The sequence below is a fragment of the Talaromyces atroroseus genome (genome assembly GCF_001907595.1).
Source record: "Talaromyces atroroseus strain IBT 11181 chromosome Unknown scaffold_9, whole genome shotgun sequence".
In the NCBI taxonomy this organism is placed as follows: domain Eukaryota; kingdom Fungi; phylum Ascomycota; class Eurotiomycetes; order Eurotiales; family Trichocomaceae; genus Talaromyces; species Talaromyces atroroseus.
In genome coordinates this window covers 76,891-103,707 of record NW_017971441.1, presented here as the reverse complement: position 1 = coordinate 103,707, position 26,817 = coordinate 76,891, and the positions used below count along the sequence as shown (strand labels likewise).

Sequence of the window (26,817 nt, the reverse complement as noted above, 5' to 3'; positions counted from 1 at the left end):
TTCAATACGTTATGCCTAAGGTAGGTAGCTTATCACCTTGCGTTGTTCGTGACTAGCCTGGATAACTGCAGTGAAGACTAGATAGGTCTAAATATGTGCATTGTGAGTTTTCAATGGCTATCACCTTCATTTGAATGTTTGGCATTTGAAGCTATTCATAGTGGTGATACCTTCTGGGAACCATTTTGTTCGTCATAGGCCGATCAAAATATTGAATTATGGAGGGATGCGTTCAAGATTGAGCCGCTCGCTTCTGAGACCGAATTTGTTGTGGTTGAGCTACGTTCATCATTCATTTGTGAATCCTTGTTATTGGCAGCTTTCGTCATTGAAAATCATCGGCGCCAATCTAAGAACCATCATATCAATCAAGTCATGCACTCTGCTACGTGGGTACCTATGACGACGGACTGATTCGCTTTCCATGTTCTTTTGTGGATTCTCGAATATTGCGACAGCTGACTACCAATAAAATGTACGGCGTTGATGCCAGAGCTAATATGTGGGGATTATCAGGATGCTCCGTTTTGCGTGGCGAAAATGCGATCTCTCCATCATGAGAATGTCACTATTAGCCAAGAGGCGTTCTCAGCCTCTATGAATACCGGGAATATTTTAGTAGACGGCTTGATATCTTTGTTTTATTCTTAAAAAAATTTTTTTTGCAGGTTGTAAAGGAACGAAAAGACCATCACCATATTCCAAATCACACAATATGGCCAACAAAGTAAACAACGATCATTTCAAACTGTCTTCTCTTTTCAATGTCAAAAATAAAGGTAATCCTATTCTGAGAGGCCTCGTCAAGAAACCCATTTGTAAGGCTGACACCAAAACAGTGGCATTGGTGACCGGAGGAGGCTCGGGCATTGGCCTCATGGCTACACAAGCCCTCGCAGTCAACGGTGCGAAGGTGTATATCGTCGGTCGCACTAAGGAGAAGCTCGAGCGTGTAGCCGAGTTGTATGGCAAAGACATCGAGGGTCAAATCATTCCATTGCCGCCAGCCGACGTTTCTACTAAGGATGGAGTGGCCAAGGTACATAAGGACTTTGAAGCTCGCGAGAAGCACCTCTCTATCCTCATAAACAATGCCGGAGTATCGAGTACTTCAAGGGATAACACTGAGCACCAAGATCCGCACAAGCTTCGCGAAGCACTCTTTGACCAGGATGCTCAGACCGCAGAGGACTGGGAATCGGTGTATCGAACAAATGTCTGCCAGCTATACTTCATGGCCACATCATTTTTGCCCTTGCTCAACAAGGGAACCAAGATTGAACACGGCTGGTCTAGTACCGTGATTAATATTTCGTCTATCTCGGGCATCGTCAAAGTTGCTCAGCATCACTTCAATTATAATACGTCCAAGGCTGCCGCTATTCATTTAACTAAAATGCTTGCCCATGAAGTTTCCTCTTCAGGCCTCAAAATCAGAATCAATAGCATTGCCCCTGGCGTGTTCCCGAGCGAGATGACGGCGCAGGAGAGCAATGAGGCCCAGAAGAGCTCTCTGCCCAAGGAACAGTACGAGGGCAAGGTGCCTGCGGGAAGACCTGGAAACGACAGAGACATGGGAAATGCAGTGCTTTATGCGACGACCAACCAATATGTTAATGGGCAAACAATTGTTGTTGACGGAGGCTATGTTTTATCAGCGGGCTCTCTCTAAACTATGTAAACTATACTTCCAGAGATTGTCAGATATCTTACTGAATATACTATGATCTCATCTTCAGACCAAATGCATTCCATTCAAGACAACTTTTTGAGCCACAACGGCATACAAAAGCAGATTTCATTTGCTCAGAGACCTTGACGCAGACAATTGCCATTATGAGAACCTGACTGGACGTACTCAAAAAGCTTTCACTGATTCCTTGACGGGAAAGCCGAATTCCATATCAACAGGCAAACGAAGACCATTGCGCCCAACAAACCGCACAACCTGTAGTGTAGTAGCTGAGTAGATCCAACAGTAATTCCACGGACTACCACACCCTTGGACATAACAAGACTGGCAACATTAGGCATCTCTTTGGCCTGAGACAGGAAGCCAATGACAGAGACATTCTCTCCCATCTTCACGCAGCTAATGCTCTCAGCGATAGCCCCGAACCACCTGAGTACGTAATCAACGCTCTCGCCGTTGGTAAGGCGTAGGGTGTCCTTAGACCATTGGGGGTGCTAACGCAATAGTCGTCTCCAAACTTGGTTTGGCAAATTTGAGTTTCTCGGAAATTTGCAAACATCCCTGTGTCCTTTTTCAATTGATACCAACTTGCATATTAGTCTAATTACTTTGTTTGTCAACAGCTACTCCAAAAGGCAAAAAGGAATTCCGGATCGATCACGGTATATTTAGACATCTCGTCAAAGGAGGAGAGGACGGCAATGCCACGGCGGGCCAAGCTATCACCACGAATAGGTAACTAACTATTTTTACTGAAATTGAATGAGAAGGGCTGTCGGAAATCACCCTTTTCACTTCCAAGTAGAGATCTCCAGAATAATCATCATACAGACAGGTTCCCCCATTGGTTGACACAATCTCTGAAAACTCACGCTGGCGATATCTCTGCTTATCTCCGAAGCCAACTCGCTAAATCCAAGATTCGCGGACGGTCGGAGGCTCCCAAACCAAGCTGCAAAAATGAAAAGAAGAAAGTGATGACTATAAAAAGAGCATCAAGCCTAGATGGCTGGCCTCTTGCCATTCTTCCAACCGTCTCTGAAATTCCTCAGATTCTTCTCCTATAGCACAACACCATCATGCCTTCCATAGCTGGTCACACCCTCCTAGTCATCGGAGGCTCATCTGGTATAGGCTTTTGCGTTGCTAAACTTGCTCTGGCAGAGGGTGCCCGGGTAGCAATTGCTTCCTCAAACGCAGAACGAGTTACCCATGCAGTCGAAAGGCTATATCAATCCTCGGATTCTGAAAATGCGAAGAATGTACTAGGATTCACCGTCGATCTCAAGCAACATGATATCGAGCAGCAACTTGGAAAGCTTTTCACAGATGTCAAAGCGGGCTTCGGAGACGAACTACTAGACCATCTCGTCTTCACTGCCGGAGATGCCATTGGATATCGCGCAACAAAGGACATCGATCTCGACTTCATCCAACAGAGCGGAATGGTGCGATTCGTAGCTCCTCTCTTGATTGGGAAGCTTGCTCCACAATTCTTCAAATGTCAATGGTCGACTTCCATTACTTTCACCAGTGGAAGGGTCGCTGAAAGGCCTCTGCCTCAGTACACTGTCATCGCGGCCTACGCAGCAGGAACTGGAGGTGTCACGCGAAACCTTGCCCTCGATTTAGCACCCATCCGTGTCAATCAAGTCAACCCTGGAAGTGTTCTCACTGAGCTCTGGGGTCCTAATGGTGCAGAGCGTGCTCAAGAGGTATCTAAAAAGACGCTTCTTGGTAAGGTCGGCACACCAGAAGACACGGCAGAAGCCTATATCTATCTTATGAAGGACACCACTGCCAACGGGACTATTATCAACAACAGCGGCGGAGAATTGTTGAGATAGAGCGAGCCTGTCAACGCCAAGATAAATACCATTTCTATCGTTTGAAGCACCTCGAAAGCTTCCCCATGTTCTCCTGTTCTAAATAGCGAATATTCATCAAACCATGAGCTTGATCAATGCGGGAGATCTGTATGATTGGTGCTTAATAGGGCTATCCGACGAATTTCCCGAATTGAATAAAATCCTGATCTTCCTTTAACCTTTCCAGATCTTCGTCTCCTAGACAAACGCCTACAACAATGTCGCCTTTAAGCGTCTTGGGTAAAAAGTAGACCAGACCCTCTCTGGAGCCCTCAGCGAAGCGTGGCCTTCGCACAGCGCTAGGAAATCCAAATCCAAAATCAAGACTATAGCAATTCTCCTTGGCCCACGAGCTTAACCTGACGTCAAGTTCGGGATTACCTCCTGGAACAGCTACCGCATGTTGTGCGTTCTTGTTGCGGGCGATGGCCGTTGCCAATTCGCGAGTCCTATGATTCAGCGATGCAGGATCGAGAGCAGAACGAAGCTGTGATGCGATTGTTCCTAATGATTGCTTGACCACATACTCAAGCGAGGAGGTATGTATTGTTGCATTTGTTACGAGACCAGGGTATGTGCTCGGGATTGAGAGATAGCGACGAACGTCGACATTTCGTGACAGAGTGGTTTTGCATGTTGACATTTCGTTCTGATACCGCGGTAGTCTGGATCGACTTATAAATTGCCATATAAATGCACTGAGAACATCGTCGGTTGAGACAAAATCATTTGTCCCTGTAGGGACACTGGCCGATGCCAAAGACTTCAGAGTGGCTAAAGATGAGGCCGCAAAGGAGAAATACGCCCAGGTGCAGTTTGGCAATGGCGGAGCTTGCCTTTGCGGTGTCTCAATATTTGAGGCAACGCTGGTATTTCTAGGTAGTCGACTGTCCGCAGAATTTGGTCCGTTATCGTCTAGTAAAGGGATAATGTTACGGCGATCCATATTACAAATCGACACTTCGGAACTCGTGAAAGGCTCGTTTCGACAAGCTTTAGCAAGGAGGTACATTATCTGGCCTTGACCAGCCATATCCATTGAACCATGTTGACCATTCAAGGTGAGTAACAGCCCGCCGGAGACGAAGTTGGCTTGGATAAGGAATACGGAGAGGTTGTCTGAAGACGGCTCTAGCGTCTTGCATGGGGCAAATGTTGACTCATCTATCATCCTGAACGGAAAACTGGCTTCCAGCAGAGTGTTCCATGCCGGTGCTTGGTTGTTCTTATCGTAATGCTTCACGATAACACGAGACTGCTTTTCAGAACTCCTGATCTTGAAAGTGTCGTCTTCGTTGACAATCTTTCCAGCAATCCAGGGCAAGTTATCCGAGAGGCATTTGAACCCCTTTTCAAGAGTATTGACTATGTCTGTCTGAGAGGGAGAGTCGCTGCCAAGCTGAAAACAGAATGTAATCTGTGTATATAGCTTGTTGATGCGGGGCTGTTGGCCGAGAATATCCAAATGAAAATCGGCCATAGTAGGCACTTCATCGGCAAAATTTCTCTGAGGAGAATAGCCAGCCTCCCTTCTATCTCCCATTATTTTCTTTCCTGGGAGGAGTTGCATGATATGTTACGTCTGTTCTCGATGGTCTTCAAATAGCTCCTTGTATAAAACGTTCGCGATCCCGATAACGGGCCGGTACATATTATATATGTGACGTCACGGGCTGGATGTCTTATCATTTAGGCTGATAATTGAGACGATACGATTACTGAAACTACTCTGAAAAGCCAGCTCTAGTACAGTGGAAGTTCCTGGTAGACTGAAAATCATGTTTAAGCGGGAAAATCTGGCAGCTAGCTGAAAACGCATATGTATTGTTCACTATCTAAATAAACGCTTGGAAGATACTATTCCAACAAAAACATCAGCTTAGATCATATAAATAGTCCTTCCGAGTTATGCGTTGTATGAATATGTTTGCCTTGGATGATCTTTACTCATCTAGACCCAATTACTCGTCCTCGTCCTGTACAAAACTTTCCTCTTGTTTCAAGGCGTGGGTTTGCTGCTGCAAAGTCTCTGAATCAAGTGCTCGAGACTACCAAGGATGTTAGCTCATACTGCTCCAGGCGTCGAATTTTATAGTCTTACCAGTTTGTCCGCCTGTGCATCACGCTGTTCACGAGGCTGTGTGAGATAATGTATGGGCCCGGCTTTTGCGTTCAGCTGCTCCTCGACAACGCCCTGGACGTTTTTAACTGCACTGAAAAGGGCATCTTCTTCGTCTTTTGTTGGCGAAAGAGCAGTACTTTCGAGCTCCATGCTTTCTCCGTACGTCTTCTGGAGCCTGCTCTTGAACTTCTTGGTTTCCTACAAGGTCGTCAGTTGATTCGAGATTTGTGTAAAGCAAAATCCTCTTAGTAACATACCTTGTTAATGAGACCTTTCACCGCAGCCTGGCTGGTTTGGGCGTACTGCTCAATTTCCTTGTACCCAGCAGTCACATTATTTTGGAGAGTCATCCGGTTTACCAAAGCAAGACCATTCACGATGTAAGGATCGTGGACACTCTTATAAAATTCAGCAACTTCCGTGAATTGGTCGAACCCAGCCCAAATAGCCACAGTATACTGCTGCAGGATGACACGGTCTATCAGCGCATTTGGCGAGGAGATTGCATCCTCTACTGTACCCTTGAAAGGGATGACGTTGCCTTTGACCAAGGTTTTAATCTGCACCGAGAGTTGTGTGAAGAAGAGCCGGAGCTGGAGGATACAGTCTTTGAGTTCCACAAGCAAGGTCAGGCAGTTCCTAAGACAGACCTTGACAGCTTCCTATGACGACGATTGATTCAGTATTAACACTGCAGAACACAACACAGTTTAAATAGATCTACAAAGCATAACATTGCAGCAAGCTTACCAGAGTCACTTTGTCGTCCTTAAGACTATCTAAGTCCGATTTGATATTGTTCATCTGAGTCTGGAATGACAGCAATTGACTCCTGGCCGTGTCGGCAATTTGTACATCTCCCGGGCAGTGGTTACTTTGAAAGATGCCGCTTCTACAGCCATCTGGCTGGCGGTTTTGCTTCCAGCAGAAGCCGCTGCCTGTAGATTAGCGCCAGGCAGCCGGGGGTTCTTGGATCCAGAGGTTAAGGTCTTATTCTTGGCATCGAGTTTTTGTACGTCTTTTCTGGACTTTTTGACCTTCGACTGCCATCCAAAAACCAGTTTCGAGTCCTTCGGGGGCGGTTTCCAGTTGTCTCTCAGGTTGCGACTTGTAGTTCTCTCCACCTTCATCTCGCTAACAACCTACATAGAAATTATCATAGGTGTTAGAATATGGAATGTTCAACTGCCCAGAGAAAAGTACCTACCGTGTCTGCGTCACCGATGGCCTTGAGCAAGGCTTTTCCAACCTTACTGTCTGCTTTGCTGCAAGTTTCCTCGCAAAAGAGCCTTGACAATCATAGCAACCTGTATTTGTGACCAATCAATCAGTCAACCAGTTAACGTAGCTCGGAAACGCTCAATTCCTGGCTACCGTGTTCTTGACCAACTCAGAAGTGCTGCGGATCTCTTCCATATGTTTGTAACAATTCGTAAAGGCAGTACTGCCTTTGTTGGCTACCTCAATCAAGCACGTGGAGAGATAGAGGTGTCTGTTTGCGGATATACGGCCAGTGCGTTCATTCCACTAGAGGTCATAAACGTCTTCATACCCTTTAAGGTACTCGGATTTCTTGTTGGGGACCAAAATAATGCCTCGTGCATCATCGCGCGCGGCTGTCAAGGTGCACAGCGCCAGAAGCTCCAAACACAATGGAGCCATTCCAAGGTACGCTAGCCATCCGTGTTGGGTATATTTGACCACGATCGCCTAATGGGTTTGTCCTGATCTCTCATGTTGCCTGTGGATTTCGTTGATTTGTCTCGAACGATCTCGGTGTCCCACAGGTGAAGGGTGATCGATCACTTTCCCAAAATTGAGGGAAATTGGAAGAAGGCGAAAACAGATTGAATGACGTTGGTAGATAAATTAACCTACGTGCCAGGGATGCCAAACCTTAGGACATGTTTCATCACGTTCTTTGTATTGTTGTTCTTATCTGAACGAAACGGCAGGCCAAAATGAATATCCTTAAAGTGAGGAACCTCGCTACGCTACGACCCTATGCTAGAGGTATCCCCCATTTGCAGATTCCGCCCTGGTAGAATTTTGCGCAACACACATCGGCCACTTTCAACATGCCTTTTGCGATGTCCGGTTGCAATTTCTCCCTGCAGGGAGCCCACAGGATCTGTTTTCTTTCGTCGCTATTATGCGATCGAGGAAGAAAAAGTGGAAGAAGTGACCAGTTTAGATGATGTGGAGGAAATCGAAGAAGCGCTACAAAAATTGATCTCCGAAGGAAACGATATCGCATCGACAATTGAACGGCAAAACGAGGACATCAAAGTTGGTTCAGAGCTTATAATCCATGCGGTATACGACTCGCTAGTTGATGTGTCGCTGCAGCTAATCAATAAAACATACCCAGAAGGACTCGGCGGCTTGATTGAGTTCGCCCCTGACGCATATACTTGTTTTCCGTCCGGAATGGAGCGGTGGATTAACCAGGTATGCGATGGGATAAGAGAGCATGATACATCCAAAGTGCATCAGCCTTCTTTAGATGACGCGGTAGAAAATACGATCAGGTTGTTCAACCTGGTTGAAAGAGCTCATTGGTTCAGTTATCTAAACGAGCTTTCATTCCACAGAATTCCTATGTATATCTTGTGTCTCCACTCAAATAAGATCGTGGTGCCAATCAATCGGATTCTATTGGTTTTAGTAAAACTTGTGCGACACGGTTGCAAGAATATACGTGGTTCATTTGGGTGTCAATAGTATACACGCTCTATACGACCACCGTGCTGTACATATCGGGCACTCAGCACTGTCTCTCGCTGGTTAGGTCTCACTTTCAGCGCTTAGCGAGGTCGATCCTTGCTTGGCTAACGCATCCTACCCCTTGAAATTCATTGGCATCCATTATTGAGTATTCCACTGCTTTGCACATGCATGACAAAAGGGAAATACAAAGACAGCTCACGCCCTATGCTTTCGGCTTTCGCTTTGCAGTCTTAGCATCATGACTTCATTGTCTCTCACTTGCATAGTCACGTAAAATCTTTGAACTAAAAGCTATGATAAAAGCAATGAAAGATACAAGATTATTGGATAAGTTTCCAATTAGTGGCACAAAGAAAGTACATATGTAAATAGTACGCCACGTACGTATGTTGAAATACCGCCATTCCTGAACGCGTATCTATGTAGCTATGAAAAGGCTCATCAGCAAATTACTTAGTATTCTCAAGCTTGAAAGCCGCCTTTAATTACACAATCTTCATTCACTTAATCCCTGGAAGCCAAATAGCTTCCATGCTTAAAAAAGACTCCCATCACCCTATCGTTCATTATGTTCGGCTCTAGGTTGTTCGTTGCATTTGTTGCACGCACTGCCCTTGCGCAGTCGGTGCAGATTGGCCTTCCGGATGCAGGCACCGTTCTGAACCCTGGAGAAGACTATACTGTTCAGATACAGTGTCCAGTAAGCGCCCTTGTCCTCGAAGCTCTAGGCATGGCTTACATGATTATCATAGGACTCGTTGACGAGCTCCCAAGAAGTAGCCCTGGTTATTGGCATCCAACAGTGTCAGAACGGTCATTGTTTTCCTCCGGACGAAACCTTGGGCAATTTGTTATATAGCGGATCATTCAATCCTCAGTTCCATGAGCCGAGCCTCCCTCCTTATCAAAACTTCACTGTTCACATTCCGGACACTATGTCGTCGGAGTCTGCTCTCGTTGGCGTAGCACACTTTGCTCTCGTGGGGGTAAGTAATACCGAACTCTCGAATATTACAGTCACCTTCCTTATATAGACTATAAACTGACTTAGTATCCGGGAAATAGGATAGTTTTGCTCCTTTAATCGATTACCACAACCAGAGCGTTTCAATTGCATGAATTTACTCGGAAAATATCGGGCGTTGACTTGTCAGAGTTATCATTCATTGCAGCTAGATTTTGACCCACAGCATTTCAAAAGTATCTTCAAGTAAGTTTGCATAAAGAGTCATAAGATATTGTAACGGGTGCCCTTGTCTAATAATCATTAATCAACGTGATCGGCGACGGATACTTGAGAAAAAACAAACCTAACTCCCAAGCAGCACTGTAAACTTGACTAGTCTTTATGTGACAATACTCCGTAGTCATTATTGTAAGGCAATTTCAAACCCTTAGTGATACCATGTCTAGGTTAACTAAATCAAGTTCAAAGATACCAAATGTTGCTTGTCCTAATTAATCACTACTAGAAAGCCCATCAAGCCGAGCCACGGCATAAGGAAACGTTGACATAATAAATAAGCCTAAAGCGAAATCTGGACCCAATGTCATGATTATACTGTAATTCGCTCTTCAATTATGTCCTAAAGACACTAGCTTTGTAGTCTTTAGCAGCGCAGAGATGCGTTTAAGTGCTTTCAGTGTTTAATCGGAATGACTTTTCGACGGCATGCCTGTCACCAATAGTAGAGGCAATTAATTACCCATCAAGTGCTCTGAGCCTTCGAAATTAACCAGCTTGACATAGCTCATGCCATACTTCATACTACGTATCCGTACCATGGAATTGACAAAAGGTTCTAGAACCTTGGAATTTCCCAGGAGCCTACCTAATCGCACCTATGTAGTAGCATTTAATATATCTTATACCTCTTCTAGGTATAGTCAGTCATAATCCATGTAATTCCGCACACTCGACGTTTCAAAAAAGTGTCTCTAATTCATTTAGTTTGATGCTACTAGTCCTGCATCGGCGGTTTAATTATAAAAGTGACACTTGGGGTCCAAAAGCCACAATACATGCTACCATGCAAAAAATTTCTTATGAAATGCCCTCGTTACAACCATATGAACAAAAGTAGTCTAGCAGGGTATATGATTATGCACACAACTCTCAATTAAGAATAAGCACATCCACGGACCTCCGCATGATGGCCTGCCTGCTGCGGAGTGAAGGATTTTTTCTTTCTTTCTTCGAAAGCCCCATTCAATATTTCTAACAGGACAAACGAGTGAGTTATGAGATAGACTGGGCCCAAATAGTCGATAATCTTCACCGTTGGGTATGAATATTTAGCTAGCAGGCAGACGAATATGAATTCTGTCGCTTCATTCGAGGCTCACTCGCCATCTTCCGAAGATACGCGCCTTGACAGCGTTGATGAAAAATTGGGGCATGAATTCAGCACTTTGGAGGTCGTCCCTCCCAGCAACCTGGAGCACTACCAAACACCATCACAAGTGCGGAATTCTTTCTACCGTAATTGGTTTCAGTCAAGGTTTGAAGGTAAAACAGAATCGTTCCACTTCTATTTCGATTTACGTGTAAAACATCAAATATGACTCATTGGATTACTGATAGTCAAGCGGGCTGTTAGATGACAAGATTGCAATCATTCCTCCTCCGCCTGTTGCCGATTTTAAACCCACTACCCCCGGCACTTCGCCTGAAGGTGTAGGACCAACTACCCCAGTAACAATATGCGGCATGCCTCAGCGGGCTTTCTGGATAGTCTTCGGTGTAATAGCCGGTCTTTTGGCTCTCGGCGCCATTATTGGAGGTGTTGTGGGAGAAATAGAAAACAACAGGTCACCCACGCCAGTTGTCACTGTCACGACCACTGTTGCGCCGAGCTCCACTGCTGCTACTACAACTTCAGTCTGTGCCGGAGGAACAGGAGAGGGAAATCTCTCTGGACTTTGTTCTTTTGCCTGCAGCTATGGATACTGCCCGGCGGGTTCGTGTACATGTACAGCTTCCGGCACTCCGGTTCCTACACCACCGACCACAGGTGTTGATGGCGTGCCTCTGTCAGGCGAAAACGAGGCATATGAAGGACTGTGCAGCTTTTGCTGTAATCATGGATACTGCCCTTCCAGTGCGTGCACCACAAATAGTACATCAGCGTTATATACGTCGGTTACACCTGCATCAACTTTATCTATATCGACCTCATCTATACCAACATAATATACATCAGCGTCGTCTACATTTGTCTGATTTCCGGTCGGGAATTATTTACTTGCAGTATGTAGGGTCAGTCCAATAATGGATTATCCATTTGTGAAATTCTTTCATCCTATTTGATGTAGGATAAGGTTATAATGGGACATCGGGACGGTGAATATTTTGCGGGCGATATATACGCCGTATTCAACTATGGCATCTTTTAACTTGTATCAGATTGTGGCATTCGGCCTTGGAAATTCACCACCAAACAGATCAGCAGCATCGAAATCCAGGGAGCTCCAGAGAGAACTGAGTGAGTAATCTAGGAAAGGCGCCGGAGGCAACAGCATCTGGCCGAATGACCCATAATTGTCATCTGAATTGTAATCCAGGGTCCCGTCTACTTCTTGATTCTTAGCAATGTCCCCACTTCGCTTGTTTTCACGCCTCATTCTTGCACGGCGAGCGACAGTGTACGATAAATTGGAGCTCATCCGGGAGCGTACTTCTGGGAAAGGTTTAGACTGGGCCGGTGATGGAGAATCCCGAGGCATATTGCCACCGGGTTGGTTTTCCAGTGAGCATGTTATTTCGATAATTTCACAGATTCGTGCAAATATATCATTGTCTCGTACTGAATGTGGTTTCACATACGTCAACACTGACCTGATGGCATTATTTCTTGTAACGGAGTCTTCGCGAAGGTCATCGTTGGCATTCGTTGATAGTTCTGCTAGATGTAAGAGTAGCATCACCGCATATATCAAGGCATTCCTCTCAAAGATGGTCCATGATCGACCAATACTTTCGCTAGGAGTCGACGTAGATGAATCCGATGGAGATACTGATACTGAAGAACACCATGTGTTAATCAAACGAATGGCAGTTGTGTAAATCTGTGAAAGAAAGTATGTCGTTTTGTAGCCAGGGGGCAATGTTGATAGAGAATGAGAGGAAGAATGCGGGGTTGTTAGGCTGTACGAATAAAGAAAGAGTTTTTGATTAAGGAAGCATGTCTTTGCTGTCAAACACCACGAGTCCCAGTTGGCAGCTTCAAGAGTATTCAGGTCATTTTCAATGGACTCAATCATCGGGATTGCATCCGGAAGCAATCCATCTGGTGTGCCTCCATAATGACCCAGCAATTCAGAAAAAGAGAACGACTTGTAAGCAATTTGAAGCAAATCTGTAATTGAACGTGGACAAGCCGTGCGTTTTTCTTGGACTGCCCGTAGTATGGAATGGTCCAGCTTTACTGTGGAGGGAATCCCTAGCTGGCAGCTCAGGCTGGATGGAAATTTCAATATTAAACCTACTTGTGCATATGTACGTACTAGTAGAGGGAAAAGACAAAGCTGCTTACCTTTGATTAATAATAAAACATGAAAACCAGGTTTTGGAGCACATCACAACGTCTTCCTTGGTTTGTTGATGATGAGGACGAAATTCCCTGAGACGGTCGGGGCGATGGATGCCCATTTGCAAAGCCATATGTGTTGCACTCCCACAGTACACCCATGACGGGTCCGTGTTCATTCCTTCAAAAGGAAGTGGCCAGCAACACAACAGTAAAAGGGCGTGGATCAACGATAAAGATGGCGGCATGGTTGATGCTATCTCAGTGCCGGCCAACCGTCGTATTGGCTGTATCAGTTTCAAGTATAAGTTCAAATGGGTGTTTGAACGCCCTGACGCAATGGCCATGATGGCCCAGAAAAGCAAGCGGCATGATACGCAATCTCGAACTGTCGTTTTCAGGTCGGACAGCAGCGGAAATCTGGGATGATAGTAGCGGTAGAATCTGAGTTTTCAATGCATTAGCTTCCCGTGGATACCCTTCCTTGAACCATGTCATATACTCTTGAAAAAGATCGCATATCACAGTCGGCGGTATCGTGACTTCCTCGAGCGTCTGGGGATCACAGAAAATACCCGTTGACTGAAGATCAGGAATAATCTCCTCTGTGGTTGGTGGCTCTTCGTATTGAATCGATTGTTCTCGACCTTGCGGAGAGTTTGAAGACTCATCCAGGGTGGATATTCCTTCACCAGGTAGTGCCCTAGGCTCAGCTATGGTTTCCTTAAGCTGACGGAGTTCATTTTCCAGCATATGCAGACGTCTGTTTACTATGGTCAAATTGATGCATACAAAACACGAGCGAAGACCACGGGGCTTACTGTCGGCGAGCTGTCCGGCGAAAGGAGGGATCAATGGCACAGCTCTTATTGAATTTTTCACAGCGAGTACAGGGACTGGGGAATTTCTGTTTGGCGTCACATTTGAGCTAAAGAGATGCCTGTTGAGTTAGTATTATTCTATCCAGCATAAGAATTCACAAATTTTATTCACAACGTTTGGGTTAGATCATACTTTCATCTGCCTACAATGCATGCAGGCCATGCCATTGCGCCTTCGCAGTGGCTCTGCAGAGGAGGAACTCATGTCTGGTGGCGAGCAGAAACAAGATTGATATCACACTAAGCAGGCAGTCCGGGATGTCGATGAGGGAAGAAGACGGCGGAATGCGGGAATGCGGGCCCCTGTACGGTCACAAAGCGTTTTATGCGTGTATCTATCGACATGCTAGGTAAGAGATGGAATAGTGGCCCGAGCCTGCGTACTTTGCAGCCAATCGGCAGCGCCCACGGCGGCTCCTGTGACCTCATTTTTCTCCCTTTTCTAACCGAGTGTGGGCTAGCGGTAATGCAATACTGGATGCTGATTGCTCGGTTTTTGCGATGACGTGAGCCCTTTTGGACAAGTCTGTAATTTATTTTCCCCGGAAAATTATAACCAGTCAACTATCATAAAGCTTCAAAACGTACCCAAACTTCTCACACTGCCTCATTTAACTCGCGCAGGTGATGTCATGCGGAGATTTGAAAGCGAATGTCGCTTCACAAGCGATTTTCGCTTTGACTTACAAGGCTGTGGCCAGGACGACGAGGAGAAAACGCGAAGTATTTAAAGGGCATCCATGTATCATGGCCAGGGGCGTGAATCCTCCATCATCGAGCTGCTATATACGCATTTCCTTCACATTTAGCGAGATCATAGAACATCGAAATGGGCTCAGTGCAAATAGCGTTGGATCGAGAACTCCGGATCTTCACGCCAATCGGCACGTTGGGCTATGGCTTCAGCGAAGAAGTATATTGGTCAACCATGGCGGAAGGAGTAGACGCTGTCATACTAGACAGCGGGTCAACCGATTCTGGGCCAGCAAAACTTGCTCTCGGGATTTCAACGGGGACTCGTAAGGCGTACGAACGGGATCTTGGAATTTTGGTCGCTGGTTGTCACATCTACAGAAAGCCACTTCTCATTGGTTGGTGCTTTCTTTCATCCAATCATCTGCTTGAAAATGGTCCTAACATCTACGCAGGTTCGGCCGGGGGAGATGGCTCTACAAGAGGAGTCGAGTTATTTATCGGGATCATTCGCGAGATAATCGCGGAAAAGGGATATAGACCTATGAAGGTCCTCAGTATAGATGCGCAAATTGACAAAGGTCTCGTCCGATATCAACATTCGAAAGGCCTCGTGAGGCCTTGTGGAAAAGCGGTGCCGGAATTGCAAGCTCAGGACATTGACGACGCCTCAATAATTGTTGCTCAGATGGGTATTGAGCCGTGGCTGAAGGCAATGTCAGAACAACCAGACTTCGACATCATAGTGGGGGGCAGATCATACGATCCTTCCCCCTATGCAGCATATTGTTTATTCAGAGGAATCACTAGCGACTTAGCCATCCCTTATCACATGGGTAAGATCATGGAATGCGGAGCACTCTGTGCAGTTCCCAAGAGTAGAGAAGCTCTTGCTATTGTGCGTCAAGATAGCTTTGACATTCGTGCGCTGGATGATCAATCTCGTTGCACTGCTGTCTCGGTAGCTGCCCACACCCTTTATGAAAAGACTAGACCGGATATCTTGACCGGCCCAGGTGGAAATCTTCATCTCGAGAATACCACCTACGAAGAGTTACCCGACCAGAAAACTGTGCGTGTCCGAGGCGCAACTTTTGTGCCCGTCAAACCTGGTGAATACACAGTTAAGCTTGAGGCCGGACGTAAAAGCGGTTTCCACAGCATGTTTATTGGCGGATTCACTGACGCCATCCTCATCAGCCAAATAGACGATTTCCTAGCTCGCGGCACAGCATACGTCAAGGCTAATCTTCCCTACGAATTCGATATCGACTGGCGAATTTATGGCAAAGACGGAACCAGAACCTACGGACAGTTAAATAGATCCCCACCGTGGTCTTTTGTGCCACCTGAGATTGGTATTTGCTGCCATGTTCGAGCAAGCACCCAAGATGAAGCGACCAACGCCGCTCACATGGCCCGTATTTTCTGCGCGCATGGACCTTATCGAAACCAGCGAGCAACAGCAGGAAATTTTGCAATGCCCTTTGCTCCCTTGGATATTCCATTGGGTGCGACCTCGGATTTCTGCATTTATCACACTATGATTGTCAATGATCCATCCGAGCATTTTCCGATTCATGTGGCCAATATACATGGAGAAAATACCGCGCCAACAACTCCACCCGAAGAAGTCGCCGGCAAAAGATCCTCCGGATCGCCGACAAAGGGGTTGCTTCAAGGTTCTGAGACCGGAAAGTCGGTCCTCAGTGGCTTGCGAGAACCAGCTCCAGGTCATGTCTTCTTGGCTGATCTGGCGGAAGTCATCCGGAGTAAGAACGCAGGGCCATATGAGTTGACATTCGACGTGATGTTTCCCAATGCTCAGATGGCGAACAAAGTCAAGGACGCAGGTATACTCACTCCAAGCACTATTGCAAACCTATACGATATGTCCGAGGACGATGTGATCGCTTGCATGTGGTGGGACCCGGCTTTTGCATTCAAAGCCACAATCAAGCGGCCGATAGTTAGTGGTGGGTTTTTTGAGAGGGATACCTATGGAAGCACTCAACACATGCCCTTGATGCTTCTTGAAGTACCTGTGGGTTTGAAGAATGGTTTGAATGGGGTAAAGATTTAGGAAACGTGACTATCTATTTTCGACTATTTGTAAGTTATTTTGTATTTGTTTAAAGCGGGATTAGTTAGTTTTCGGTATCGCGACATTTCTTTCCGCAGGTATCTCAATAGTAACGGTACATGGCTAAACAGGGGCGAAGCTGAAATGGATTATTAAGTTTCATATGTTTGCATACACTGCACTATTTTCCAAGAATATTGCTGCTTCACGAGGGCACCCTAGATTTGTAATAACCATTAAGGAAACATGTATATTGCTTTTATGAGATAGGACTGTCAGTAATGCGCCACCGGTGATACTCTTTTATTACTCGTTTAAAAATTGTTAATCAACGGTTCTCTAGCTAATTATTTGGTTGGGTTTAGACTTTATGACGTGCGGATCAGTAGTCCTGTTTCGACAGTGATATGATCCAATTCACGAAACAAATCGAGACCTTCTTCTCAATGACGGGGCATACTTTAGAAGTAGAAGTGGCACTGGCAACGCAAGGACAGCAATACCACCTAGCAGACTGCACCCCGGACCAACACCCAGGTTATCAAACATCGGTCTGGCAGCCAGAGGAAGGCCGCACGCGATTAGAGAGCGCAGCATTGTATTGGCTGAAACCGCACTGGCAGCGAAGACCCCATACATGTCGACAAGGAAATTGAGGCATTGCTGGAACACGATATTGAAGCCGGCGCCAATAAAACCTGATTTATATGATTAGCACCTACACCGTTATTTCTTTTAATATGCCTTATGGGTGTTATTCTTACCTCCAGCAACAACAGGAAGAGCCCAGGAATACTTGGGATTTGCTGTCCACCCAAACCAGAAGAGCCCTCCAACGAGGAACACGCCACCAATTATCATCGGCGGCAATCGTGCTTCTGGAACCGGCTTGCCGTTGTTCTTTTCCACAGCTTGCGCGTATCGAGGCTGGTTTCCAAGGTTGACAACTAACGCACTGCAAACTCCGACGAATACTCCAAGAAAGGGCAGCGTAGACACTAGAAGACTGTAGCCGCGCTGGTCATTGAAGACTATCGGGAAGGCTTCAAGAGTGAAATATACTAGACTATACACAAAGGAGGCGTACAAAGCAATGAACATTATCATAGGTTCTGTGAAAAACATGCTGGTACGAACGTAGAAACCCATTAGTTCGCCGGATCAACGTCGAAGTAGGCAAGAATTTGGCACTAACCGTATAGGGCGACTCAGATGTTTTGTCAAAATGTTATTAAGGTTTATTCTTTCTTTCTCGTGGGGGTGCCAGTATCTCTGTTCGCCGGTTTGGTTTCTCAACCGTTCTGCTTTCCGCTTTAACAAAACAGGAGCATATGTTTCTGGTAATGCAAGCAATGCCAGCGCAAAAATACTAAAGACGAATATGGCGTCAAGATATTCCGTCCCTTGCAAAACTAGTCAGTAAGTATTGATTTAAGAGAAGATCGGCGACAAACGACATACAGCGCCATCTCAAGTGCGAATTGACCGTCAAGGCAGCCCCAATTATCGGCCCAATAGTTGGGCCACCAACGATGCAGAGAGAAACAAATGTCATAGCGGTGCCACGGGTACGAGGAGTAAACATATCTCCCAGAGCCGCGGGTACATTGCTAATCGGAGCGGATGCAAAGATACCACCCAAGAATCGAGTAACAAGAACGCTAGCAATATTCTTGCTTGTTGCACTTCCAATACTAAACAGGCCGTAGGCGAACACGGCTGGGAGCATTCCCCATTTTCGTCCATATGTTTCGCTAATAGAAGCCCAGATCATGGGACCAAATGCCCAACCTAGGATCATTGAGTGATATTCGTTAGACGCGACATGGTCTAGACATCTAGGTGGATTACTTCGGATAAACTCACCGAGAACAAACAAAGACAATGTCAGTGTAGCAACCTCTGCGCCAACATTAAGTTGACTCTCAATCTTCGATTGCCCTGGAGAAACGATTGAAGAGCCCAGAGAGCCACTCAAAGCCAGCATGCTCATCTGGAAGGTTAGGAAGACCTTGTAGGACGTTTTGAAGTTCTTGGGGTTGTCCGGGTCGCCCTCGTCAAACTTCACAACCCAGCTCTTCTTGTTATCAGACTCTGGTTTACTTCTCGGTAGTTCATGGCCGAGCTTGGACAGAATCATGGGCGAGGCTATATCTATTCGTGGACGATAATTTGAGTTGGTCTTCTCTATATCGGCCATTTTCTTGGATGCAGCAGTTCAGGGTGTTATCCCTAGAAGCGCCAAACAACCTTGAGTTCGTTAAAGCATAAGATTACCAGGGACAAGGCGGCATCGGCCTGCATTTATACTATGCGAAAACTCCCTTTGACTTCAAAGCACAGATAAAACAACCCAGCCCTAAGTACCCAATTAGGTCTAGTGGCGGCCGCCAGTACCCACCCGATCCCACCGGGGCTCCACAATCTTCCTTGGGGACCTTGACGACATTTATTATCGTTGCATATTTATTCTTCACTCTTCACTGCGTGTCAATGATCCCTGAGCATCTGGCGGCCGACACCATTCCAGGTTGGTTCTTTCAGGAGAGCATGGCGTTTGTATTCCAGAGGCTCCTATATTTTCGCTTTGCCGACACCGTATCTCGGAGGTGCTTTATCCGATGCCGATGATCTTTTACAACTGGACCATCGAGTCCCAGCTAACATGAACAAGGCCCCCAGAGTGTGCGTTACCTGCAAGACGCGTAAGAAGGCCTGTGACAAGTGGTTGCCGCAATGCGGCTACTGCGCTAAAAGGGATTTGGCGTGTAGTTACAGTTACGACGAGCCTCCATCTAACAGGCCTCCCCTGCAATATGCCTCTCCCTCTGTGTCTGGCCCGGGTTCAGGCCTGCCGGATATATTGATATCGGGCAAGCAGATGACAGCAGACGACATGGTTTATGATCAACTTCGTCGCATCGTATCTCTTACAAGAACCTCGATCCCTCAAATGTCTGATGAGTTCTTCCGTGGTGTCCATAACGTCTTTCCAGTTGTCTCGGCGGAGTTTCTTCAGGCCAGTCTTTTGATATATCAAGATCAGGTTTTCCCCGCGGATTTCGCTCTTGTCATTCTGTCAATGTATTTATTGACAATGCGATCACTCGGAGACTCGCGGCTCACTGAGACTATCTCTGCTGAAGCTTTTTATGTGACAATTAAGATGCTTTTCGGCCATGTACAGGCGCTCAAGTCTTCGTCTATATATTTGTTTCAAGCTAGTCTTCTTCTTGCCACATTTGAATATGCATGTTGTCGGCCATATGCAGCATACTTGTCTATAGGCACATGTGAAAGAATGGCGGTTATTCTTGACAGAGTCGAGAACCGCCAACAAGAAGACTGCTCACCTCGAAATCTGAGGCAAGTCCTCGGAGAGGACTCTTTCAGGGGGGTTATTCTCTTGGAAAGGTCAGTGGGCTGAAATAAACCCCTTGGTTCGTTACATATATACTGGAAACGAATGCTAACGCGTATTAATAAAAAGATTAATAGCATGTGAGGTTGATGCTCCATTTGGACCATCACTTACAACTCACCCAGCCCCTGTCAAGTTACCGCAGGACAGCATGTCTGCAATTACAGGTACGGTACACCGCCTGAAATAGTTACTCTTGGTTATCCGTCGGTCTAATAGCATACACCTTTTTAGATACTGAAGAGCAAGCTGTCGATTTACTTGGTAGAGTACTGTTCTTAACAAAGTCGCCGATTAGCTTCAAAATCAGAGGCCTTCAAAAAGTTGGCGTGGATCTACAGGATTTCCTTTCGGACATATTGGCTGCCGATAGTTCAGCCTCGCGATGCGCACCTTATGTTGTAATCGCCACTGCAATTAGGTATGCTCCGTAATTTGACACCACCATATAACATGAGTAGACACCAACATGCGTTTTTACTTGATATTTGATCAGGTCTCTTTTTCTGCTCCATCAACACCTGCTCAACAATCTCCTAACCTACCCCGGCCACTCAGAGGAGCCCTCGATCATGCAGATATCGCTCAATGCACTGAACACAGCAACTCGAATAATGATTGATACTTCCCGAGACCACGTAGATCACGGCATACCGCACGATCTGGATACATTTCCACTCTGTGGTGGTTACAATCTACGCTGTGCTATGAAACACCTTAGGGAGTACGGCACAATAAGCAGTCAAGATGTTTCCGCGGATCTGGCAAAGTTGGAGAGGCTATATTCTGTTTTCTGTCAGAGGTGGACACCTCTGGGAAATCAACTCTACAGCTCTCCATAATTGTTAGATTACTCACCAGACAGCTTTTCCGGGACTACAAGGCCAGTAAGCGGGCCAAACCCTCCCTTTTTGCCGTCTGGCGTAGTGAACCAGCCCTCCATAGTCACGAGATCGCCATCTTCCAGCCAACGAACGCTCTCATTTGCGACTTTTGGAAGGCCGATATTTGCAGCAACGGCTTCTAAGAGACAGCCGCATCCCACGGGGGAGGAGGGATCCCGTGATACTGGTGTCTGTATTGTTTTGTGAGCTGCATCATACCAAAGTAGTAACCACTAATGACGGGAGCCCTTTATCGTCGCACGTGGTCTAAGCTGGACTATACGTACTGCAGAAGAGTTTGTTCCAGAACCTAGCAGGTCGCCTGTATGCAAACCACAGCCACTGGAAGATTGATAGGCAATCATCTGAAGAGAGTCCCAATAAGAGTCTTTCAAATATGATCGCACAATCTGAACAGGATCGGATCCCTTGCCTTTCAAAACATCAGCACCAATACCAATATTTAATCAATTGCCTTGCCTTGACTCACGGGACAAAGACACTGAAAACTCAATATCATACCCAGCATGATTGTTCGGGTCGTTTTGCAGATGACTGGATATTACCGAAGCGTTCGAAGCGACCGGTTGGACCAAACTCCCTTCAAGAGCCTCTGGCGTAACCACCCAGGGAGAAATGCTAGTAAGGAAGCTTTTGGAATGAAACGGCCCGAACGGGTTCATTTCATATTTTTGGATGTCACGTGCAGACCAGTCGTTTAAGAGAACATACCCGAAGACGTGTTTCTGGGCCTCTTTAGCGCTCACTATTTCTCCCGCTTGCACAGGGTGGGATATGAAGCATCCCATCTCCATTTCGAAATCCAATTCACGTGATGGCTGGAGTTGGACGTGACTGTCGCTTGGAGTGACAAGGAAAAATCCCTTAGGCCGGATGACTTCAGTTCCGGAGACACGGACAGATGATACACGTCCATTATAAGCCATGGGATATTCCCAGAATGCCGGCGGGATGGGGAAATTCATTCCTTTTCCTGCCTGGAATTTGTACATTAGTTACAGCCCAGACCAAGGTACATGGAATGTGCTGGCTATATATTTACAGTATCCGCATGCACTATTGAACTGTAGAAGTCTGTGTAATCCGTCAAACGCATAGGCATATGCATCTCCGCTTGCTCCAGCGGCACGAACGCTTGGGATTGCACTTTCACATTGGTATAGAAAGGCGATTCGGCGTTGTTCAAGTTCTCGATAATTGTCAGTCTGACATACTGGCGAACGGCGAGCGGCAGCGAGGCAAAATCGTTAAGAACGGGCTATAATCATATACTTTGATCAGTAAAGTTGCTACACTTGATGTTGCTTAAGAATTGACACACCTGAAGGAAAACGCCTTCGAGCGAATCGGCATGGTCTGCGTGTGTAAAGACGTCGTTTTGGACTAGGGTGTTGAGATCGATAATCCATTTGCCAACGACCGTCGCAGCTCGGCGGGCCTAGAGTTATGTGAGCTAGATTTCAAGATCACTGGACTGTCTAAACAAGTTTACTGTGGCAAGCACGAATGGGCTTGGGTTAACTAACCTGGCCTGGTATGCTGTATATACCAAACGGAATGTTGTGAATTCCGAATGGACAGTCCTCGGCAACCTCGACAGGAAATGTGAAGGCGGACATTGTGAGAAATTCTTGTTGAAATTCACGGACACTGCAGTGTGATACTTTCAGGAAGTTAATCAAGTCAATATTTCTACTGTCTACCTATATACCTACCCACCATCTGCAGGTATGAAACGTCACGGAGAAAGTGACCTCCGACCGGGCCGACTACTCGGGGCATCTATGCAGATTTTGTGTAACATCGATATTGTATACAAAAGCGAGGTTTTAGCCTGAGGGTTGAAGGGGTGAAAAAGGAGCAAATACGATCTCCAGAAAATGGGAGGATGAATAAAAAAGTAAAAAATGGCATACAGAGAAAAGAATCCTCTCCCAGCACCCGGATTTGACGAGGCTGTGGTCTCCATAGTGCCCTTTGAAACTGGATGGATGACAATCAAAGCCTCCATGGCAATTGATGGTTTAAAAGGGCGATTTATAGGAACATCATGGAGATTTTTCTTGCAACATGCTCCATCAAACACCAATTTCTGGTTCGATCTTGGACTGGCTCATGTATGATTCCAATAGGGTCTATCATCTCTCTCTTCTCTCACACAGACACACACATGCGAAGCGTGGGTATTGAGATATATCACTTGCATAGGACCTCTCACTCTACCCGCCTCGAATCCAACGCGTACAACACAAGGTATTCTCTGCCACACCAGCTGAGCGTGATCCAGGACAAGATGTCATATCTGTTGGACAGGATCCCAAGGACGTAAAGTACATTATTGCAAGGTAGGATTGTTTGACAGATGATGCTGAGTTGAGAGAATTTGTTAGTTGAGCTAACGATAGCCAGTCACGCGCATTGGGATCACATGTTTCCAGCCTCCAAGTATTTCCCTAATGCCAAGGTTCTCTGTCTCGAGGGCACCCTCAAATGGACATCCAAGTCATGGCCTTCTGAACCAGACAGCGGCTTCGATGGTCGCATATGGAACAAGGAGGAGTCGGAACTACCCATTGATGAAATTCCGTCTCCTGTCACAGCCCCCGAAAAGTGGCAGCCGTTAGGTCCGTTCAAGAATGCCCACGACTTCTTCGGTGACGGCAGCTTCTGGTTGATCGATGCGCCGGGACACTGTCCTGGTAACCTGGCTGCTTTGGCTCGTACACGACGGAAAGATGGGAAGCTAAAGTGGGTGTTTTTGGGCGGAGATTGTTTCCATACGCCTTTGTTTCTAAACTACCCAGATGCGCCTTTTGGAAAGAGCCTAAAGATCACTTCTACAGGCTCTCACCATGAGAACGAGGAAGAGGCAAGGCAGATCATCAAGCAGACCGCCGAGCTTAGAAGAGGCGAGGGTGACGATGTCTTGATTTGGTTTGCGCACGCCGATGCACTAGAGGACGCGTGGAATTTCTGACAATACTGTAAGCTAGCAGAATTAGCGTTGTTTTATTTGATCGTACCAGTTGTTCTATACCATCTTCGGGTTGCAGTCACGTCTACGCAACATGTTGTCATCATTGGAATTCATTGGATGAGCAAGCATTGGGTGGCCATAGGTGCCAGACAAGGTTAGTTTATCAGGAAAAGGGTATTTTCAAGCTGATTTATTATGTACTGTGGACTTGCTCGAAGCCTGCTATGCTCGTGGTCCGGGGAAGGTTTCAATGCGGGGGAATGTAGCTCCAGGTCGTTCATTCGCTGTAAATTATTTATCCACCAATCGCGTCACTTCTCTTTCCATTACCTACGTACAGCACATATATTGGACGACTATGACTATGACCTGCTAGATACCTGCGAACATCGTGCTTTATATGAGTCAATTGGATGGCAATGAGGGCAGCATCATTTGCCAATCCCATTATCCCCGGGTTCAACCCGGATCCGTCCATCGTCCGGGTGAATCACGACTATTTCCTCGTAACATCGAGCTTTGAATACTTTCCAGGAGCCCCTATATACCATAGTACGGACCTTGCACAATGGAAGCTCATTGGCCATGCCCTAACACGCACAAGTCAAATACAAATACAAACACCGGAGCCCGGTGGTGGTGTCTGGGCCACAACCCTCCGCTTCCATAATGGCACATTTTATATTGTGGCTGCCAGTTTCGAGCACTATCGCCCACAGGAGGACGATAGGGTTTGGCCCCTTGGGTTTTATGTCAAGACGGACAATATTTGGGATTCAGACTCGTGGTCTGAGCCGGTGTATTTCGACCAAGTAGGATTCGACCAGGATGTAAGGTACCGATTTACTTTTACTGACCTATCAGGTCGCAAATTCAGTGGTCAATAACAAATTTCTAACTGCGAGTGTTATCATAATAGCTTTTTTGGGACGATGATGGTGCTGTCTATCTCTCTTGTACACGCCGCAAGCTTCATCGGACGCCGGGTGCCAACTTGAAGGACTTCGCAATCCACATTTGCACCGTCAATCTCGAGACCGGTGCTTCTACCTCAAAAGCTCGTCTCATCAGAGATTCGACATCTGCTGTCTCGGAAGGATCGCACATCTTTCGGCGAGGGAAGTATTACTACCTCTTTACAGCCGAAGGCGGTACTGAGAGTGGACATAGTGAATGTGTATGTCGAAGTGATCAAAGCCCCTTTGGGCCGTGGGAACCTGGACCGAACAATCCTCTGTGCCATAATGGAGGCCAGGACGATGTGCAAAATGTCGGGCATGCAGATTTGGTCGAAGATGAGCAAGGAAATTGGTGGGCGGTGCTGTTGGCGGTTCGGCCAGTCAGGAAGAGTGAAGATAAGTGGGAGTCTTCTGTATTCGGTAAGGTGTTCAAGTATCCATAGTAAGAAGGAAGTCGATTGCTTACATGTCAAGGTCGTGAGACATTCTTGGTATCAGTGGACTGGGTGGATGATTGGCCCGTGTTCAACCAAGGCCGGAAAATATGCCTTGAGGCGACCTCGCAGAAACTTGTTAAGCACAATGACTCAGTGGTCTGGACAGACAGATTTTCCGCACCAAAGCTAGAATTAGGCTGGTACAGGAAGAGTCAGTGTTGGTCTTTTGATTATCTACAAAAACATTGCTGATATATACGATCACAGACACACCGCGAAAACAAGACTTCTCCTTAACTGAAAAGCCTGGCTATCTTCGACTGTATGGTGCGCCCTACAGGCTCTGTGACCCTGCATGTCCAACTATGTTCCTGCGCAAACAAACCCATCGGTCCTGTAAATGGGAGACGCGTTTGTCGTTTCTCCCGTCCACCGCATATACTGAGGCTGGAACGGTTGTGTGGATGGATTATTTCACACACTGTTCTATTGGTATCCGACTGAAGCACCCTGCCAATAATCAAACTGCTGATGATATTACGTATAAGGATAGCCATCTGCAAAGAATCATTCGATTTTCCCCTCCGGCCGGAAGTGGCAGCGACATAGTTGAGTGGCAATTGACTAGCTTCCACTCCGATGTGATACTTCAGGTTGAGTGTGGCAGCAAATACCGATTTGGCTTCCGAGAGTTCAGCGATAAGTCTGAAAGCTGTGACAAAGACCAAGATCAAACTATATGGGTCGGCGAAGTTGCCAATGAGGTTATGACACGGCCTCCTCCAATTGGTGCGCAGTTCACTGGTGTCATGTTGGGATTGTATGCCTTGGGCGAGTATCATCCATGCTCTACACCTGCGGACTTTCACCATGTGCATTTTACAAATTATGGATGAGCCTCTCTAATTTTTGAGATTACGCTATACTTATGAGAGGTCAATGGGATGTAAGTTGGTGGTACGTACACTGGCAAAAATTGTTATTTATTAGAAAGATCATTTTCCAGTCCTTCCTCGTAACAAACTTATGAGAAACCTAGTATTTATCTATTTTATCTTGTTCCAAGGCTACGGAATATAATAGCTGAGTCGGGAAATCCACGGTCAGGATTAGGGCTAACAAAGTGGAACGTTATCGACTCAAGAGAGACTTCACTTAATGGCCGCCAAATGGCTTGCTTGGAACGTCAAAATTCGCCACCAAGAATAATTGGGGATATAGACAATTGGAAACATTGTGTGACTCGCTTGGCAAATGCAGACCAAAGGTTTTCATCACAATATAGCAAATCCAAATTGAAGCTAAGAGGTCCTAGCACCAGTCAAACGACTCGAGCCTACCACCGGATAAGCCGAATCCCAGCGAGGACAAGGCGCTAGGGGAGTTTCTCCCATTGGCTAGCCCATTTAAGCTGCTTGCATTAGTCTGGGGTTTGGGGAAGCTGGAGCACGGGGTTTGTCTTAGAGCGCCGTGACTGGTGGAATTATTTTCTGAGTGACGAAGCTTGGTCCGGGGTAAC

The 26,817-nt window shown here is 46.4% G+C and overlaps 12 protein-coding genes across 12 annotated transcripts; 7 read left to right on the top strand and 5 right to left on the bottom strand.

Moving 5' to 3' along the window:
* Positions 1 to 715: 715 nt before the first annotated feature.
* Positions 716 to 1,672, top strand: UA08_06417 (hypothetical protein; the record flags this gene model as incomplete). The annotated part of the gene is made up of 1 exon (XM_020269042.1): positions 716 to 1,672. The coding sequence occupies one exon, from the start codon at positions 716 to 718 to the stop codon at positions 1,670 to 1,672; it is 957 nt and encodes a 318-aa protein (XP_020118024.1).
* A 1,100-nt stretch (positions 1,673 to 2,772) lies between these two features.
* Positions 2,773 to 3,540, top strand: UA08_06416 (hypothetical protein; the record flags this gene model as incomplete). The annotated part of the gene is made up of 1 exon (XM_020269031.1): positions 2,773 to 3,540. The coding sequence occupies one exon, from the start codon at positions 2,773 to 2,775 to the stop codon at positions 3,538 to 3,540; it is 768 nt and encodes a 255-aa protein (XP_020118293.1).
* A 151-nt stretch (positions 3,541 to 3,691) lies between these two features.
* Positions 3,692 to 5,104, bottom strand: UA08_06415 (hypothetical protein; the record flags this gene model as incomplete). The annotated part of the gene is made up of 1 exon (XM_020269020.1): positions 3,692 to 5,104. One exon carries the CDS (start codon positions 5,102 to 5,104, stop codon positions 3,692 to 3,694), a length of 1,413 nt encoding a protein of 470 aa, XP_020118295.1.
* Positions 5,105 to 5,522: 418 nt separating this feature from the next.
* Positions 5,523 to 7,345, bottom strand: UA08_06414 (hypothetical protein; the record flags this gene model as incomplete). The annotated part of the gene is made up of 7 exons (XM_020269009.1): positions 5,523 to 5,609; positions 5,663 to 5,881; positions 5,941 to 6,345; positions 6,434 to 6,493; positions 6,559 to 6,825; positions 6,891 to 6,972; positions 7,236 to 7,345. The coding sequence occupies 7 exons, from the start codon at positions 7,343 to 7,345 to the stop codon at positions 5,523 to 5,525; spliced, it is 1,230 nt and encodes a 409-aa protein (XP_020118290.1).
* Positions 7,346 to 8,981: 1,636 nt separating this feature from the next.
* Positions 8,982 to 9,532, top strand: UA08_06413 (hypothetical protein; the record flags this gene model as incomplete). The annotated part of the gene is made up of 3 exons (XM_020268998.1): positions 8,982 to 9,113; positions 9,166 to 9,399; positions 9,479 to 9,532. The coding sequence occupies 3 exons, from the start codon at positions 8,982 to 8,984 to the stop codon at positions 9,530 to 9,532; spliced, it is 420 nt and encodes a 139-aa protein (XP_020118291.1).
* Positions 9,533 to 10,729: 1,197 nt separating this feature from the next.
* On the top strand, positions 10,730 to 11,606 carry UA08_06412 (hypothetical protein; the record flags this gene model as incomplete). The annotated part of the gene is made up of 2 exons (XM_020268986.1): positions 10,730 to 10,914; positions 11,003 to 11,606. The coding sequence occupies 2 exons, from the start codon at positions 10,730 to 10,732 to the stop codon at positions 11,604 to 11,606; spliced, it is 789 nt and encodes a 262-aa protein (XP_020118288.1).
* A 209-nt stretch (positions 11,607 to 11,815) lies between these two features.
* On the bottom strand, positions 11,816 to 13,991 carry UA08_06411 (hypothetical protein; the record flags this gene model as incomplete). Its single annotated transcript, XM_020268975.1, has 5 exons — positions 11,816 to 12,872; positions 12,949 to 13,229; positions 13,279 to 13,705; positions 13,764 to 13,870; positions 13,971 to 13,991. 5 exons carry the CDS (start codon positions 13,989 to 13,991, stop codon positions 11,816 to 11,818), a joined length of 1,893 nt encoding a protein of 630 aa, XP_020118289.1.
* A 661-nt stretch (positions 13,992 to 14,652) lies between these two features.
* On the top strand, positions 14,653 to 16,599 carry UA08_06410 (hypothetical protein; the record flags this gene model as incomplete). The annotated part of the gene is made up of 1 exon (XM_020268964.1): positions 14,653 to 16,599. One exon carries the CDS (start codon positions 14,653 to 14,655, stop codon positions 16,597 to 16,599), a length of 1,947 nt encoding a protein of 648 aa, XP_020118285.1.
* Positions 16,600 to 17,016: 417 nt separating this feature from the next.
* UA08_06409 (hypothetical protein) lies at positions 17,017 to 18,799 on the bottom strand (the record flags this gene model as incomplete). The annotated part of the gene is made up of 5 exons (XM_020268953.1): positions 17,017 to 17,297; positions 17,364 to 17,665; positions 17,795 to 18,002; positions 18,061 to 18,390; positions 18,466 to 18,799. The coding sequence occupies 5 exons, from the start codon at positions 18,797 to 18,799 to the stop codon at positions 17,017 to 17,019; spliced, it is 1,455 nt and encodes a 484-aa protein (XP_020118287.1).
* A 2,071-nt stretch (positions 18,800 to 20,870) lies between these two features.
* Positions 20,871 to 22,544, bottom strand: UA08_06408 (hypothetical protein; the record flags this gene model as incomplete). The annotated part of the gene is made up of 6 exons (XM_020268942.1): positions 20,871 to 21,095; positions 21,192 to 21,337; positions 21,395 to 21,902; positions 21,968 to 22,183; positions 22,247 to 22,363; positions 22,452 to 22,544. The coding sequence occupies 6 exons, from the start codon at positions 22,542 to 22,544 to the stop codon at positions 20,871 to 20,873; spliced, it is 1,305 nt and encodes a 434-aa protein (XP_020118284.1).
* A 288-nt stretch (positions 22,545 to 22,832) lies between these two features.
* On the top strand, positions 22,833 to 23,902 carry UA08_06407 (hypothetical protein; the record flags this gene model as incomplete). Its single annotated transcript, XM_020268931.1, has 3 exons — positions 22,833 to 23,042; positions 23,134 to 23,270; positions 23,335 to 23,902. The coding sequence occupies 3 exons, from the start codon at positions 22,833 to 22,835 to the stop codon at positions 23,900 to 23,902; spliced, it is 915 nt and encodes a 304-aa protein (XP_020118222.1).
* Positions 23,903 to 24,321: 419 nt separating this feature from the next.
* On the top strand, positions 24,322 to 26,194 carry UA08_06406 (hypothetical protein; the record flags this gene model as incomplete). Its single annotated transcript, XM_020268920.1, has 4 exons — positions 24,322 to 24,732; positions 24,822 to 25,281; positions 25,336 to 25,509; positions 25,566 to 26,194. 4 exons carry the CDS (start codon positions 24,322 to 24,324, stop codon positions 26,192 to 26,194), a joined length of 1,674 nt encoding a protein of 557 aa, XP_020118452.1.
* Between the last annotated feature and the right edge of the window lie 623 nt (positions 26,195 to 26,817).